The 13,576-nt window shown below is 42.5% G+C and overlaps 1 protein-coding gene across 1 annotated transcript in view; it reads right to left on the reverse strand.

Annotated features, from left to right (window-relative positions):
* Window positions 1–5,669: 5,669 nt before the first annotated feature.
* The window catches only part of DPP6 (dipeptidyl-peptidase 6), a gene marked incomplete at its 5' end in the record, with an annotated part of 83,661 nt that continues 75,754 nt past the window's right edge, over window positions 5,670–13,576 (reverse strand). Inside the window, 7 exons of the mRNA XM_010193906.1 lie at window positions 5,670–5,918; window positions 7,374–7,447; window positions 7,547–7,619; window positions 9,944–10,002; window positions 10,865–10,970; window positions 11,884–11,938; window positions 12,666–12,860. Coding sequence (XP_010192208.1) covers window positions 5,772–5,918; window positions 7,374–7,447; window positions 7,547–7,619; window positions 9,944–10,002; window positions 10,865–10,970; window positions 11,884–11,938; window positions 12,666–12,860 — 709 coding nt within the window. The remainder of the gene's footprint in view (window positions 5,919–7,373; window positions 7,448–7,546; window positions 7,620–9,943; window positions 10,003–10,864; window positions 10,971–11,883; window positions 11,939–12,665; window positions 12,861–13,576) is intronic.

The raw sequence follows: 13,576 nt of genomic DNA on the forward strand, positions 1-13,576 counted from the left end.
ACTTTTGGGTGCATACCAGACTCACGGGATGGTCACATTGCCTTATGTGTACCGTGCCTCATGTGATGGCTACATTGCTTTGGTGCAGAAGGAGCCAAGTCCAGGTGAAGTGGCATCCCAAATTTTCTGCTTTCTATGCATCCAAAGGTGAATTTTCAGGGAACAAATGTAATCCAGAAGTTGTTGCAGAGGACTGCCCTGTAGGGCTCCTGAGTCTTCACACTCTTTTCCCGTAGTGTCTCAGAGGTTAACATGGAGCAGAACATTTGCCTTGTTTTATCACTGGGATTGATTTTTCAGGTGAAGGACTTACTCCACTTTGAGGTGCTGTCCTGGTTTGAGCTAAATAGAACTAATTTTGTATTTAGTGATTTTACTTTTCAGCTCAGTCCCTTTTAAGTGGCTGAACTTGCTGAAAACTAGCAGGATGTTTTTCCCAAGCAGTGCTGCTAGAAGATGTGCTCAAGGTCAGTTGTCTCACCATGGGTGCCATGTCTATACCTATGGGGGGGGGGGAAGCAGACCCAAAACTGACCAACTAGGTATTCCATCCCACATACATCATACTCAGTATAAAGCCGAGGGATCACGAGGGTCTCGACCTTCTTCCATCTTGGAACTCTTCCATCTCAGACCCTTCCATTCGTCTGGATCCTGCAATGGCCAAAGTCTGAGCAGAACCCTGCTGGTTCTTCTGCCTCTGATCCTGATTTGTGTGTTCCGGTATCCTGTTCAAAAGTTCAAAAGTTGTCTGTTGCTTTAAAATGACCCAAAAGGTACACTTATAATGAAGGAAAGAAAAAAAACATTGAAATGAAACCTTGCTGTTCCACAGGAATACTGAGATATGGTTTACTTTTGTGCTGTCCTGCGGCCTTGTTACATCTATATTTGCTTTTTACCCTTCTTCTCTCTGGGTCTTGGAAATGGACATTTTGATTAAAACTGTTATCCCAGAGAGAAGGCAGAATGTAGTTTCATTTAATATGAGGCTATTAATGAATGTCTTGAAGCAAAAAAAAAAAGAAAAAAAAGAAAAAAATCCATTTTACAAAGAATTTCTGAATCTTCCCCTTCTCAGCTGCTGGCAACACAACTGCTGTAGCAGAAGTTGATGCTTATGAAGAACATTGATTATTGTGACCAAATAATGGACCCGAGACCACACTGGGAGGGTGATCCTGCATTCATCTGCAGAAAGGGGAGAAGCTGGTTCCCCCACCCTAGGGCAGGTCCAAGTCTGGAAGGGGTTGGAGACCTGCTCCCCCAGCAAAAGAATAAGCATGAAGCAAAGGATGCTGGCCAAGCATGGATTAGCTATTAAAACAGAGAATTAATTTTGGTTATGGCTTATTGGGAGTGTTCACCGTGATGATTTTGTATTTGTCTCTTCCTAGTTTCCAAAGGGGTTCTGGGTTTGCTTTCAGACTGTAACCACACCAAATGGGGAGAAGATGAAAGGATGAAGTGGGTACAGAAGACAGGTCTTATCAAGTGCCCTTAGCTGTGCTCTGAGCCCCCAGCCTGGAGCCTAAGTTAGGAGAGCAAAACAGAAATAAGCAAACAGCCGACTCAGTAAGCAGCAGTGATTAAGGAACTGGCAACTGAGATCTTGAGGTGTTTTTTTTTTACCATTTCCACTTTTGCTTTTTGCAAAGGGAAAGCACATAAGAAGTCCAGGGAACAGTGAGAACCAAGGAGAGCCAGCATTAGCCCAGGGTGAGTGAGAAAGTGTCCTCACCCCAGCCCTGACTGAGGCATGTCTGGCAGCTCCTCCACAGCCCCAGGAAGGACTGCGGGGAGATGTGTCTTACAACGTGATATGCAAAATTAAAACATCCTGCGCCTTACCACTGCCAAGCTGAGTGAGCTTTGGAGAAACAACATGATCACCAGAGCAAAAGCTGTACAAGAAACCTCTCCAGGAACCATCACAGCTCCATGATGGTACCAGCACCAGCCTTGTTCCTTTGGTCTGTCCCGCTCATTTCTCCCCATTGCTAACAGCACTCTCCACTGGTCTTTCCATGGGAAAGGTGTTGTGAGTACCTCACCATATCCTTTCTCCTTCGCTCTTTTATTTCCCTTCCTACCCTTCAGAGTTGCAGCATAGAAATGAGTTTGTGGGCAGAGCTCAGATGAGTTTATATGCTCCATGCCTGAACCCATAGACAATTACAAACATGGCTGGCTGCCTGCCTTTGTTAATTAGCTACCAGCAACGCCTCATGTTTCCCTCTGTGGTTTCCTTTTGAATTAGTAGGGCACTGCTCATTAGTTCTCTTCCGCTTTGGGATGCCACACTTGAACATTACAGCATCCAGAAATGCCAGTTCATCGAGAGTATGAGCTTGACTTGTTTCAACAATAAAAAAACCATTGATCACATTTAGGTAATTAAGCAAAGTAACAGCAAAGCTACTCTGTACTAGTGCAGTCTTCCTGCCCTGAACCAGTACTAAAACTTCTTGACTCCTGATTTTTCTGGCAACAAAGATTAGAGTAAGAATCCACCATCATTTCTTGGTTTTGCTATGAAATAGTACTCTGAATTCAGCTCAGAAAAGTTGGCATCAGCTGATGGGACATCATCCTGGACACTGAAGAGATGCAGCAAGTCAGCACGGTGCTATTGGAAAGCATCCTTGTCATCCCCGTACTGCTGAGTGGCTGCTTGGCATCACAGTCTTGCTGCAGGATTTAGTCTCTTAAGGTTAAAAGGTCTTTTGTGTATTTATTAGACCTAGAGCCACAGATGTTTGTGCAATTTAAATCTTTCCAGAAGTTATTGTTTGAGGTGAAGCAGACAATGTATTGAAGGGTACAGTCATAGCCGGGATTTCTAACTTGAGTAAAAATCTCCATATTCCTAGGAAATTCCTAGGAAATGAAAAGGTTCCTATCCAGGTATAAAGAAGGTGTGGGAACATCCAGTTGATCTTGAAAAGTGCTGTTACAGGGAACAGCTGGGGATGGCCCCAGCCCATCCCCTTGCTGTCTCAGTCTGAGATAGTCACTCCCATCCCCACAGCCAACAGAGTGAAATGTGCATGCAGAAAAGCTGCCACTCGTTCGAGGGCGATGTCTGAGTGTGGCCCTGGGAGGTATATGGCTCTCTTGGCCTGAAGGGAAACAAATATCTAAATTCAGGTGGGATGACTCCCTCCTTCTCTTGCCCCTTTCCTGATGGAGAATCACTTGCAAAAAATTCTGCTGTAGCAGACCCAGTAAGTTTTAGTGCATTCATAACCCAAAAGCAACTTCTGGGAAGAGGCACAACGCATGAAATAGCAAAAAATCACTTGGCCCAAGCTGTTGTTCCTGGCTCGTGCCCTCGGGAAGCCAGGTCACAGGTACACCAGCAGCAGGGGCAGCAGGAGGAAAGGGACGACAACTACATGTTCACTAAATACTAGAGACTGGCAAAGGTCTTCTCATGAGCTGCTACTTTGGGACTGAACCCATTTTTGTGCTACTTCATATTTTCCTGAAAAGCAGCCACCACTTACTGTGGTGACACCACTTACCAAGGTCACAGGCAGACTAAATGGCAATACGTATTTATTTATAAAGATACGTTCATTTTTCTGATCTGCACTGAACCACATCTGATCTCAAGTTTGGGCTCAGTTCAAGCAGGAATAGCACTTCCAGCAACCCAATGTTTATTTAAGTACTTAACGTTAAATAACAGAAGTGGCAACCAGGGTGGTAAAATAATGTTTTATTCCGTGAATGAACAAACACTACCATGCCACATCCTAAAGTTCTTTCTACAAAAGATTGTGGACAGAGCAGATTTTTACATTTCTTGGGTCAAGTTCATTTCAGGCTTTTGAGCCTGTTCGGTGTAGCAAAATCTGGACGCAGCATTCTTATTGTCTATTTGGCGTTTTGCCGGATAAAGCAGATTTATAGCATAGTTCTTGGTCACGCAAAGTCGATGCACTGTAAATTAAAGAAGATAATCAAAACCAAACTAGGTAATTTTTGTGGTTTATCAATATATTTTTCATGATGGTCAAAGTACAACCAACATTCAAAGCTTAAAATAATGATAATTAAAAAGACACACTAAAGAACACAATGGAAACATCATCATTGCTGTCAGGATGTGAGTTTACCCACAGTACTATGTAAAAAGTAGAAACTGGCATTGACATTCAAGCTGTCAAAACAAGAAAAGAAATTACATTAATTGTTATATTTCCGAGCTAGTACTTCTAAAGAGTCCTGATCAGCAAAGAAGTGTTATCGCATGCATGCTGAACACAAGACTATTATTGGATCGGGGACCTGACGAATAACTGACTTACATTCCTTTATATACAACAAAATGAAATATACAGTATTAATACCGGCTGTACATTTGGTCAGAATATTTTACAAGGAGCGACACTAGTCAAAATTCTTGTAACGCAGTAAGTGGAAGTGAATGAAGGTTGGGTTTCTTTCTGAGAGTTCAATGTTTTCACAAGAAGTTTTAAAAGCTGCTTTGCACTGATAAAATAAAATGTTAGACATCTTAAAGCAAAAACACTTTTTTTTTCTTTTATGCTTGGCAAAACTAGTGTGAGCAGAAGAGATAATTAAATGTGTTTGCAATGTGCTAATCATCGACCTGGAATAAAACTAAGCTGCAGACAGCATGCGCGATAAATCTCTGCACATTGGTTCTGTTTAAAGAGCTTTATGAGATGATCTGCAAAGTATCTGGTACAAATTCCTGCTACCATAGCCTCATCTAGCTGTTCCCCAACAGGCTGCCAACCAACTGTTCCAGCACTAAAGGAAGAAAAACAGAATAATCGTGATCATCACATATCTTTCTATAGTACAATAAAAATATCTCAATGTTAAGCTGATTTAGCTTTATTTATGTGCAAATTTTTAAAGGCTACCAAAGAAAATACTCAATCTTGCAGGCAAAGGCTATGCCAGGAACATGAGAGTGAGATTTCCTTTGCTTTATTCTAATAGATTTTTTCAGTGTTTGGATACCCTGACCCCCATTGCCTCTTTAGAACCCTAAGTGAATTGGTTAATTCAGTGTATGTTTTTTTCCCCATCCAGAACAAGCTGAGAAGCTAATAAGGTAAGCATGAGACCGAAGGAAAACAGAAGCAAAAGTTATACAAAATTAAGAAATAATCACAGGAAGGTAAAGATCAGTGTAACTATAGTGATATTTTGTACAATTGAATTTGTGTGTCCTGTAGCAATGAGAAATTTTCTGAACATGGGAAAGAGCAGGAAAATATGTATGAATCAGTATCTATTAAAATAATTGTGCTATAATTTTTTCCATGTATTAGGTTAGATTTTTTCTGACACAGTGTGAGGCTAACTATAGTAACCTTAATATGGATGACGGATTTCACTGCTACTGCTTGATTGCTTGAATACAAAGAGACATTAAATCTTTCAGTCCTCAAAGCGGTTTCTTGGGGTGTTCCTTCAAGTCCAGTGTCTTGCCACTTTCACACCAGAAGTCACTTTGTGGCAAACAAAAAACCCAAAGAAATAAAAATTAAAAGAAAGAAAAGAAGATGTTGGTTGTGATGGATTAATTTCAGACAGCAGTTTCTGCTGAGTTCACCATGCTTATTGTTCTTCCATTTAGGAAGGAGTTGCTGTCAAGTAAAGCAGATGAGCTGCTTTCAGTTTTCTTTAAATACATGCTAACAACGTAACATCTCTTTCTTCAGGAAAATGATCCAGTTGCATATTGTTAGAGACATCTGCTTTGTGCTTAGCACGGACAAGTAGGGTTAATCATCGTCCTCCTCCTCTTTCAGTGGGGCTATTGGGAGTTTGTCCTGAACTTGGAAACACGCCACAAAGAAGTTGACGATGGAGTTGTATAAATGCTGCTCCAATGCTGCGTTGCTGAAGTAATGGCTTTCATCAGGGTAAATCTGCAAAGAAACAGGGAAATTCAGACTGTTAGGAACTTAAAGTTTCAGGACCAGATCACACTTACAAATTACGGTGCCTGCCTCTGAGAAAACTGAAAAAACCCAGGGCAAGTCTGTGTAGAGAAATGGCATTAGGGTTAACTGACAAAAACAAGGGCTTTAAAGAACAAAGTGGGAAGCTAGAAATAAAACACTTTAAACAAGACTTTCCATTTTAATGAAACAGGTAACTTCTGCACATGTTGAAGGGTTTTCTAGACTGTGGTACTGAAAGGGAAAAAATGGATTTCTAGGGCTAGATACTTGCAGGCAGGACTGAGCTGTCTCACTGCTGCTCTGAGGATCTCGATCCAAGATGTAGATCCCTCATCCCTCCATTCAACCCTTAACTAATCTTGGAGGTGCGTCAAGCCCATTGGTGCCTTCAAGCTCCAAAGTACCAATGCTTCTGCTCTGAGAAATGTGCAGGGATGTCTCAGTTGTAGCGTTGACCAAATCCAGGCCTCACTGCTTATCTCCAGCGTTGTTGCTCCATCCTATCTGCCTTTGGAGCATGATGGAGTGAGCAAACACATCACATGAAGCTCTGCAGAAATGCAGCCAGAGGGAGCTGGTATTCAGTAAATCGAGTGTTAGTAGGACTTGGGCACTGCAACACAACCATCTACACTGTGAGCTGTAGCATTGTCCCAGGCATGGATCAAGTCTGGGCTAGTTGCACTCTCCTGGATGTGGCTTGGGATTTAGCAGAGGGTAGGGACCATGGCAAGTGGATGGGTTAATTTTGGAAGCTTTAATGGCTTGGACATAGGTCATTCAGCAAATCAGAGATGTAATTCAGTGGAAAGAGGAGCTTTCTAGACCAGAGCATGTTGCTCACAGTGGGATGACAGATTTAAATGGCATTTCTTTTATACTGTAAGGGTGACAGAGCACTGGCCCAGGCTGCCCAGAGAGGTTGTGGAGTCTCCTTCTCTGGAGACATTCAAGACCCGCCTGGATGCGTTCCTGTGTGACCTGGTCTGGGTGATCCTGCTCTGGCAGGGGTTGGACTGGATGATCTTTCGAGGTCCCTTCCAACTCCTAATATTCTGTGATTCTGTGATTCCCTCCTTAACTTTTCTGGTTGATCTAACTTAGATCCCTGTTTCCCTGTAATTCATCCTGAATTTGGCCTGTTGTTCCCAAAGAAAGTCAACAGTCATTGATTCCTTAGAGAGATGTCTCTCAAAATCAAATTTACTGTCATTTAATAACTGTTCTGCAACTCTCCAAACCAAAATAGTGGTATCAAATAAGCATGAGAGTACATAGGAGCACATTATGCACTGGTGATATTTCTACTGCCAGGCTGTGTTTGCAAATGACTTTTCAAAGCTTGGTTCATAACAGCAGTTTGAGGTCAAACTAGGAAATAACTGTTCAAATATGTAAAAAAGGAAACCCATACTGTACCTGCAAGCTGTAATTAGCCTTTGCCCTAATTAGGTGTGTGATAAGGTCCGCAGTATGCTGGAAATGGATTTTTTCTGTAAAAACAGATTACAATCATTAAGGAGGCAAATTTAATTAAGAAAAATCAAAGCCATCCCAAACACATAATGAGCTCAAATGATGGGCTAACTTACCATCAGCAGTAGCATGAATGATCAAAAATGTCTGTTCCTTCAGTAATGAGACTCTGTGTGCTAATTTGGTGATCTGTGAAGGTAAAGGTAGAGTAAGATTAAAAATCTTTCTAGAAATAAGCAATTTATATGGAGAAAATAGAAACACTTAATTCCATTAGAAACTTCATCATGAGGATAACAAGCAGACACCAGCACAGCATATTCTCTTGGCTACTTGAATCAGTCTGGAGGCAAAATAGACCCCCCACCCTGTCCTTCCAGGCTCAGTATCAGCAGCAGGAAGAGGTCAGAGACCCTCGTCTGTTCTGATAATGTTCACCAAAAGCCTGAACTGCAGAACACATGGAAAATGTCAAAGTGAATTTCCAGTGAATACAAAACACTGATGAAAAGCATGCCCAGGTGCCTATGCCTAAGAACTCTTCAGAGAGCTGAAGTGACTTTGCTACGGTTTGAAAGCCAACCTCAGTGAGCTTTGACAGGCCAAGGGAGGTTCTGATACTAGATTCAAGCATCCACTGCTGAGAATGCCTTTGCCCCCTCCACATCTTTCAGTTGCGCAGGGGAAATACAAATCTGAGTGACTCTGACCACAAATGGTACTGGGTAAGAGAAATGAAGGTCTTTTCCACTTTTTGCTGCATTGTTCAGAAGAATACAAGTCTCAGGGAGACTCCAGAAAAGTCTTGGAGTGGCAAAAGGAATGAACATCTCAAATCTCAGATGTTACTGCTTTATAGGGAGCTAGGGAAGAATAGCTGTCTCAAATTTATGTTTCCTTCACTGTTTAAATGCATGTGCCCTAGCTTTTGTGTATTTTTCAGTTAAGACACCCTTGAATCAGTCCTGTCTTTTTATCTTCCCACTGTCTTATGTGGCTTCCATAGAAGACAGACAAATGCATCTCCAGCAGCAACAGGACCTTCCATCCCTGGCTATGGAAGTCAAATTAGCTGGCTAAAAACACTGGCATGTATTATTAATATATAGTCACTGTCTTTTTAAATGACATATTATGCGTATCTCTCCTCAATTAAAAGATAAAGCAACCGTGAACATTAAAAGTGGCCCTGTGTATTTCCTTGGTCCTAGAGGCATGTTTTGGGAAATTTTGGTGGATACAGGCCTGTTCTGGCTTTCTTGCAGCTCCATGCTCTGTATGGACTTGGAAAGTCCAATTTTTGCAAGGGTGCCCTCTGATATTCCCTCTATTGCTGGACTTCATTAACAAGTTCTCTCATCCTCAGATTGCTGCGATGCTTAATTCTTGTGATGGTGTATGCAATGTATCTTGCACTCTGCTCTCACCCTGTATTTCTCTTTCTGCTTCCTCAGTTGTAACCTACCACAGGACAATGCAGCTTTTTTGGAGTCTACATCAAGTCTTGAACTATGTGACCTTCATAAAGTTCATGTCTGCTCCATGGGTTAGGAACAGTTCTTCTCCCTAAGGAATTCATAGTTCAACTGTTGTGCGTAAGAGATGTGTATCAGTTAGGGTCTGTACCCACAACAGTGCCACGCTCTGCAGAGAGCTCAGGTGCTCTTCCTAGAAGTTAATCTCAAGTCAACCAAAAGTACCACTGTTAGCTTAGGTCAGCTCTTCAACACACAAAGAGCACATGGGAATACAAAGCTCTCATTTCTGGAATATTTTCCCTTGCTTTCATCTCTACTGACCTGACTTCAAATTTCTAAAAGGACTAAAAGAGCTGGCAATGATCTAGAGATAATGAGTGTGACATCTGAGAGACAATGAACTCAATATTTAGATAGCCAGAAAAAGCTTCTACTGCAGGGGCACAAGGTGCTACCTGCCTTGTCTGTAAGAAAATTATTTCAAACCTTTGTTGCCTTCAAGTCTTCTAGCTAAAGACAAGGCTTAGGAGGCTTAACAATGTTCTTTTCCACATCCTGCTCGACTCTGGCACAGAGCTCTGCCTACCTGAAATATTGCTTCTGTGCTTACACTGAAAAAGCCAAGAGAAACTGAGCTTCACTTGACTTTGGGTCAAAAATTGTATTCAGAGAGAATCAAAGTGGTAAGGCCATTGGGTTGAACTTCAAAGGAGGTCATGACATTGTGTCCACTTGGGCACATCTGAGTCACTCAGCCTCAGCTCTTTCAATCTGTCAAACTGGAATAACTGTACTTACCCAATTTAGAGAGGCAGACACGAAAAGCAATCAATAAAAAACATATCCATCATTGCTATTAAGGCAACAAAAGCAGTAAGCTTAAGCTTAAGGATACCTTACTGCCTTTTAGATACAGAGTTTTACTAGTGAATCCGTCCTGTGTATCCTTTCTCTCTTCCCAAAAGAGAATGCATTGAGGAAGAGTTAAAACCCTGTTCACATTTTATCAGGGCAATGCAGTGTCCATGCTGTTACCTCGTATGCTCTGTTATCAATCCCATGCAAGCCCAAGTATCTTTCGGAAAAGGCTGAAGCTTGAAAAGAAAAAAAAGAAACATTTCTATTAGTCATAAGTGAGTACGCTGGTGCTTCTCAGGCAAATATTGCAAATGCTAAAAAAGATCTTATTTTCTAACATTGCCTTAGTTACATAGGATATATTTCTAAATTTTATGAAAATGCACTAAAAATATGTACAATACTACAGCCTTTCATCATCACCACGTATTTATGGTTTCTAAATAAGCCACAGAAGAGCCTTCTTTTGTCCTTAATGCAACCAAGATATGAGAAGAGAAGAGCACTATCGTGCTGTGTCCCTTTCTCCTTTCACATGGGGCAGTTTCCACCAACACTCTACTGCAAGTTCTCATTGGTCTCAGGGACAACTGTACAGGACTTGAAGGCTGGCTTAACACCACTGACTTTCATGGCAGTCTGCTGATTTTCACTGGCACTAAGTGCCAAGGGAATTGGTGTCCCTGAGAGAAAGGACCGTCATGTGCAGTGAAGTATTGCCATCAGAGAGAGGATGAGGCAGGCAGGCTGGACCACAGCTCCTGTGGACGGGTGGTTCAGGCAACAAAGGAGCACATTCAAGACAGTCGCACAGGCTGGTGTCAAAGGCTGGAGGGGTTTAGGGCAAATTCTCCATTATTTAAAAGAAGATAATAATAAAAGTTATGTGATTACCCTGACCACCATGGCTGGTCCCACTAGTGCCAGCAAAATTGCTCTTGAGGGGGGAAAAAAGGTTTTATAGCTAGTCCTAAGAAGACACACAATACAAAACAGGCAGGATCTTGGGGAAGAAAGACAAGATAACTGGGAAAGGTTGGGGCAGAAATAACATTTGTGGTCAGCAAAAGGTTCTATGGGCTCGGGGATGGGGTTTACCATATAGTTTGAAGTCTGTCAGCGGAGAAAGAGCAGCTCCACAGGCGAACACCTGGTTCTCTTCACCGGCTGGAAGCATGTAAGTGCTCAGGTAGCCACCGTAATCCTGGAACACAAACAGGGCAGAGGCATCAGCCATCCTGCTGTGAAGCACTGCTGATTTGGGGTACAGAAACAGGGCAGCTGAGACCTTGCAGCAAACTCTCAGTCACTACAAAGCCCTTAATACCTTGTTCTGAAAAAACACAAAACAAGGGACATCTCCCTGGCTTTGGCAGATGTGGCTGAAATGAGTTCTACGCTTGTTGCACTCTCCTGAAGGCAGGAGGGTTGTGTGCCCAAGAGCTCGCCTCTTTTCATCCCACGCTACAGCTGTGGCTTGGATCAGGTATGTTACCTCTCCAAAATATTACCCCAGTCTTTCCTTACTTAAAATGGACATCACAACTCCAGCGCCTGTCACCAGGCTGTTAACAATTCCCTGCAGAGATGCTGCTGTACGTACATCTCTCTTCGCCCGCTCTGAGCCTGTCTCTTCCACAATAAACAATTTCTCCTCGCAGCCCCATTCTCATTTCAAACCGTGTGTACATCGCAATTGATGTTTCCCAGCCGGGCACACATTGTGGTGTGAATCAGCCTCAGAAATCAATATTGTTATACATTTGTAAGACACAAGTTAGATCTACCCACATCCCCATAGGCCTTAAGGGACAAGATAAAAACAAAACAAAAGTTTGCAAGGGGAAAAAATAATTAATTATCTGACAACATTTTCTGACAAATAGACACTTTCTGTACTTGGAAGTAAATTTAAAAAGAATCCCCAGCATTGATGAATACATTGATAAAATGAAAGTTTTAATCTTCAACATCTCTAAGCAAGAAGCAGTCTATCTCATATATAAATAATAATAAAGAAGTCATCACTGACATATTTGATAAATCAGGATTTAGCTCAGCTGCTTAGCCACATCAGCCAACTAGAACAGCACAGAGGAACAACGGGAAAACGTTACCTTCCCAAACACACCGACTCGCATTTTATCAATGTAATGCTCCTTCAGCATTGTCCTGGAACATGAGAGAGGAGAAACAACGGGTTAAAAATATTTTTCCCTTAGATACAGCAAACATAGTGTGATTTTTACCAGCCTGAATTTGAAGTGGCTGCAGAAAAATGATGTTGACGATCTAAATGCATGCTGCTACACGCTGCTTTCACATGAGTCTCTGCTCGATTTAATCTTGCAACCTGTTATGTTGGATTTGACCAAGAAATGGCAGCAAATAACCTGCACTACCTCTGAAAGCCATAATAAAGCTGATGCTATTACAGTACTCTGATAGTGTTTTTAGCACGATTATGTGCAGAATAAATCTAACAATATGACAGGACTTGATATTTAGGGTTTTTTACTGTTTTTTTGCAGTTTAGGAGTTTAAAGATGTAATTTTTCCAACTTCCAGGCCAGCAAAAAATTAATCTAGGAGCTGATATTCAAGCTTACTTGTTTGTAGCTGGATGACTGTACAGAGCTAAAAATAAATAGGCTTTGAACATGTGATACAGTTAAGTGTGCTCTAATTTAGCTCTGTTTAAGGTTTGTTTTTCTCCCTCTGCACTGGCTGGCATGAGCTCTCTCTCAGATGCCATCGCTTGGCCACAGCTGTATGACTGTTGTCCTTCCCACCCATCTACTCACACTACCCTACACACCATTAAAGGAACCAGGACTAATGACAGCCTTGGGTTAGTTATCATCAATGAATTAATTTCTTCAATAACAGTGTCATTCACCGGACAGCTTCCAACTGGTCCTTCTCTTCCAAAAGGCCCAGTCTCCTCTTCACCTCGTGCAATAGCTTAGTGCCTTGGAAGCCACTCCCGCGGCCGTCGAACTTCAGCACGATGGCGTTGTGAGAGCTGACCATGACGCTTTCCCACGTCACCTCAAATCTCTCTGTTACGATCTGGCTGCCAGGTGTCCCATCTCTGAAACAGAAACAGGCATCAAGCACAGGCACAGGCACCAAGCACCAGCCAAACGCCCTCCCCAGAGCTGTGAGCTTGCTATGGCAATGGGGACCAGCAGCTCCCTCATGCATTGTAAAGAAGGGGACACCAGTGTCTGCAATGATGATGAGCAGGTGGGTTGTGTGGGATGGGTTTTGAGGCTGGGGTGAAGGCTGCAGGCTGGCTTCTGCCTCCCTCCTTGCACAGCAGCTACTGATGCAGTGAGCTTTGAACTAACCTAGCAAGCGCATCACTAACAGGGAAGGATTCCTCCTGGGAGTAAACCAGGGCAGCGATGCAGAGGTCAGTTGACTTTTCCCCATTTATGCCTGCTCTAATCTATAGCTATTTTCTACAGGTTTTTTTCTGGTGGAGGAGCTTCTGTGAGAAGCCTGGCTTTGGGCATGCTGGCACTGCCAAAACACGTTGGATGAAGCTTGAAGACATCAAACCTCCTGGCAAGCATTTGGGTTTCGTTTACTGCCCCTATTCACCCAGCCCAGACCTTCTCTCTCCCACAGGCTCCTCCAGAACAGCTGTAGATGGAGCCATCAATCACTTCTGTCACCATTGCTTAGCATAAGAATACTTTTAAAATGATAAAACTAACAGCTTAAAAATGCTCAGTTTGCCCTCAAATTGGCAGGGAAGGGGAAGGGGTGGGCAAGACTCCATCTTCACCCTTCTGCTTAGGG

Source organism: Mesitornis unicolor, unplaced genomic scaffold, assembly GCF_000695765.1.
Source record: "Mesitornis unicolor isolate BGI_N332 unplaced genomic scaffold, ASM69576v1 scaffold6841, whole genome shotgun sequence".
Lineage (NCBI taxonomy): Eukaryota > Metazoa > Chordata > Aves > Mesitornithiformes > Mesitornithidae > Mesitornis > Mesitornis unicolor.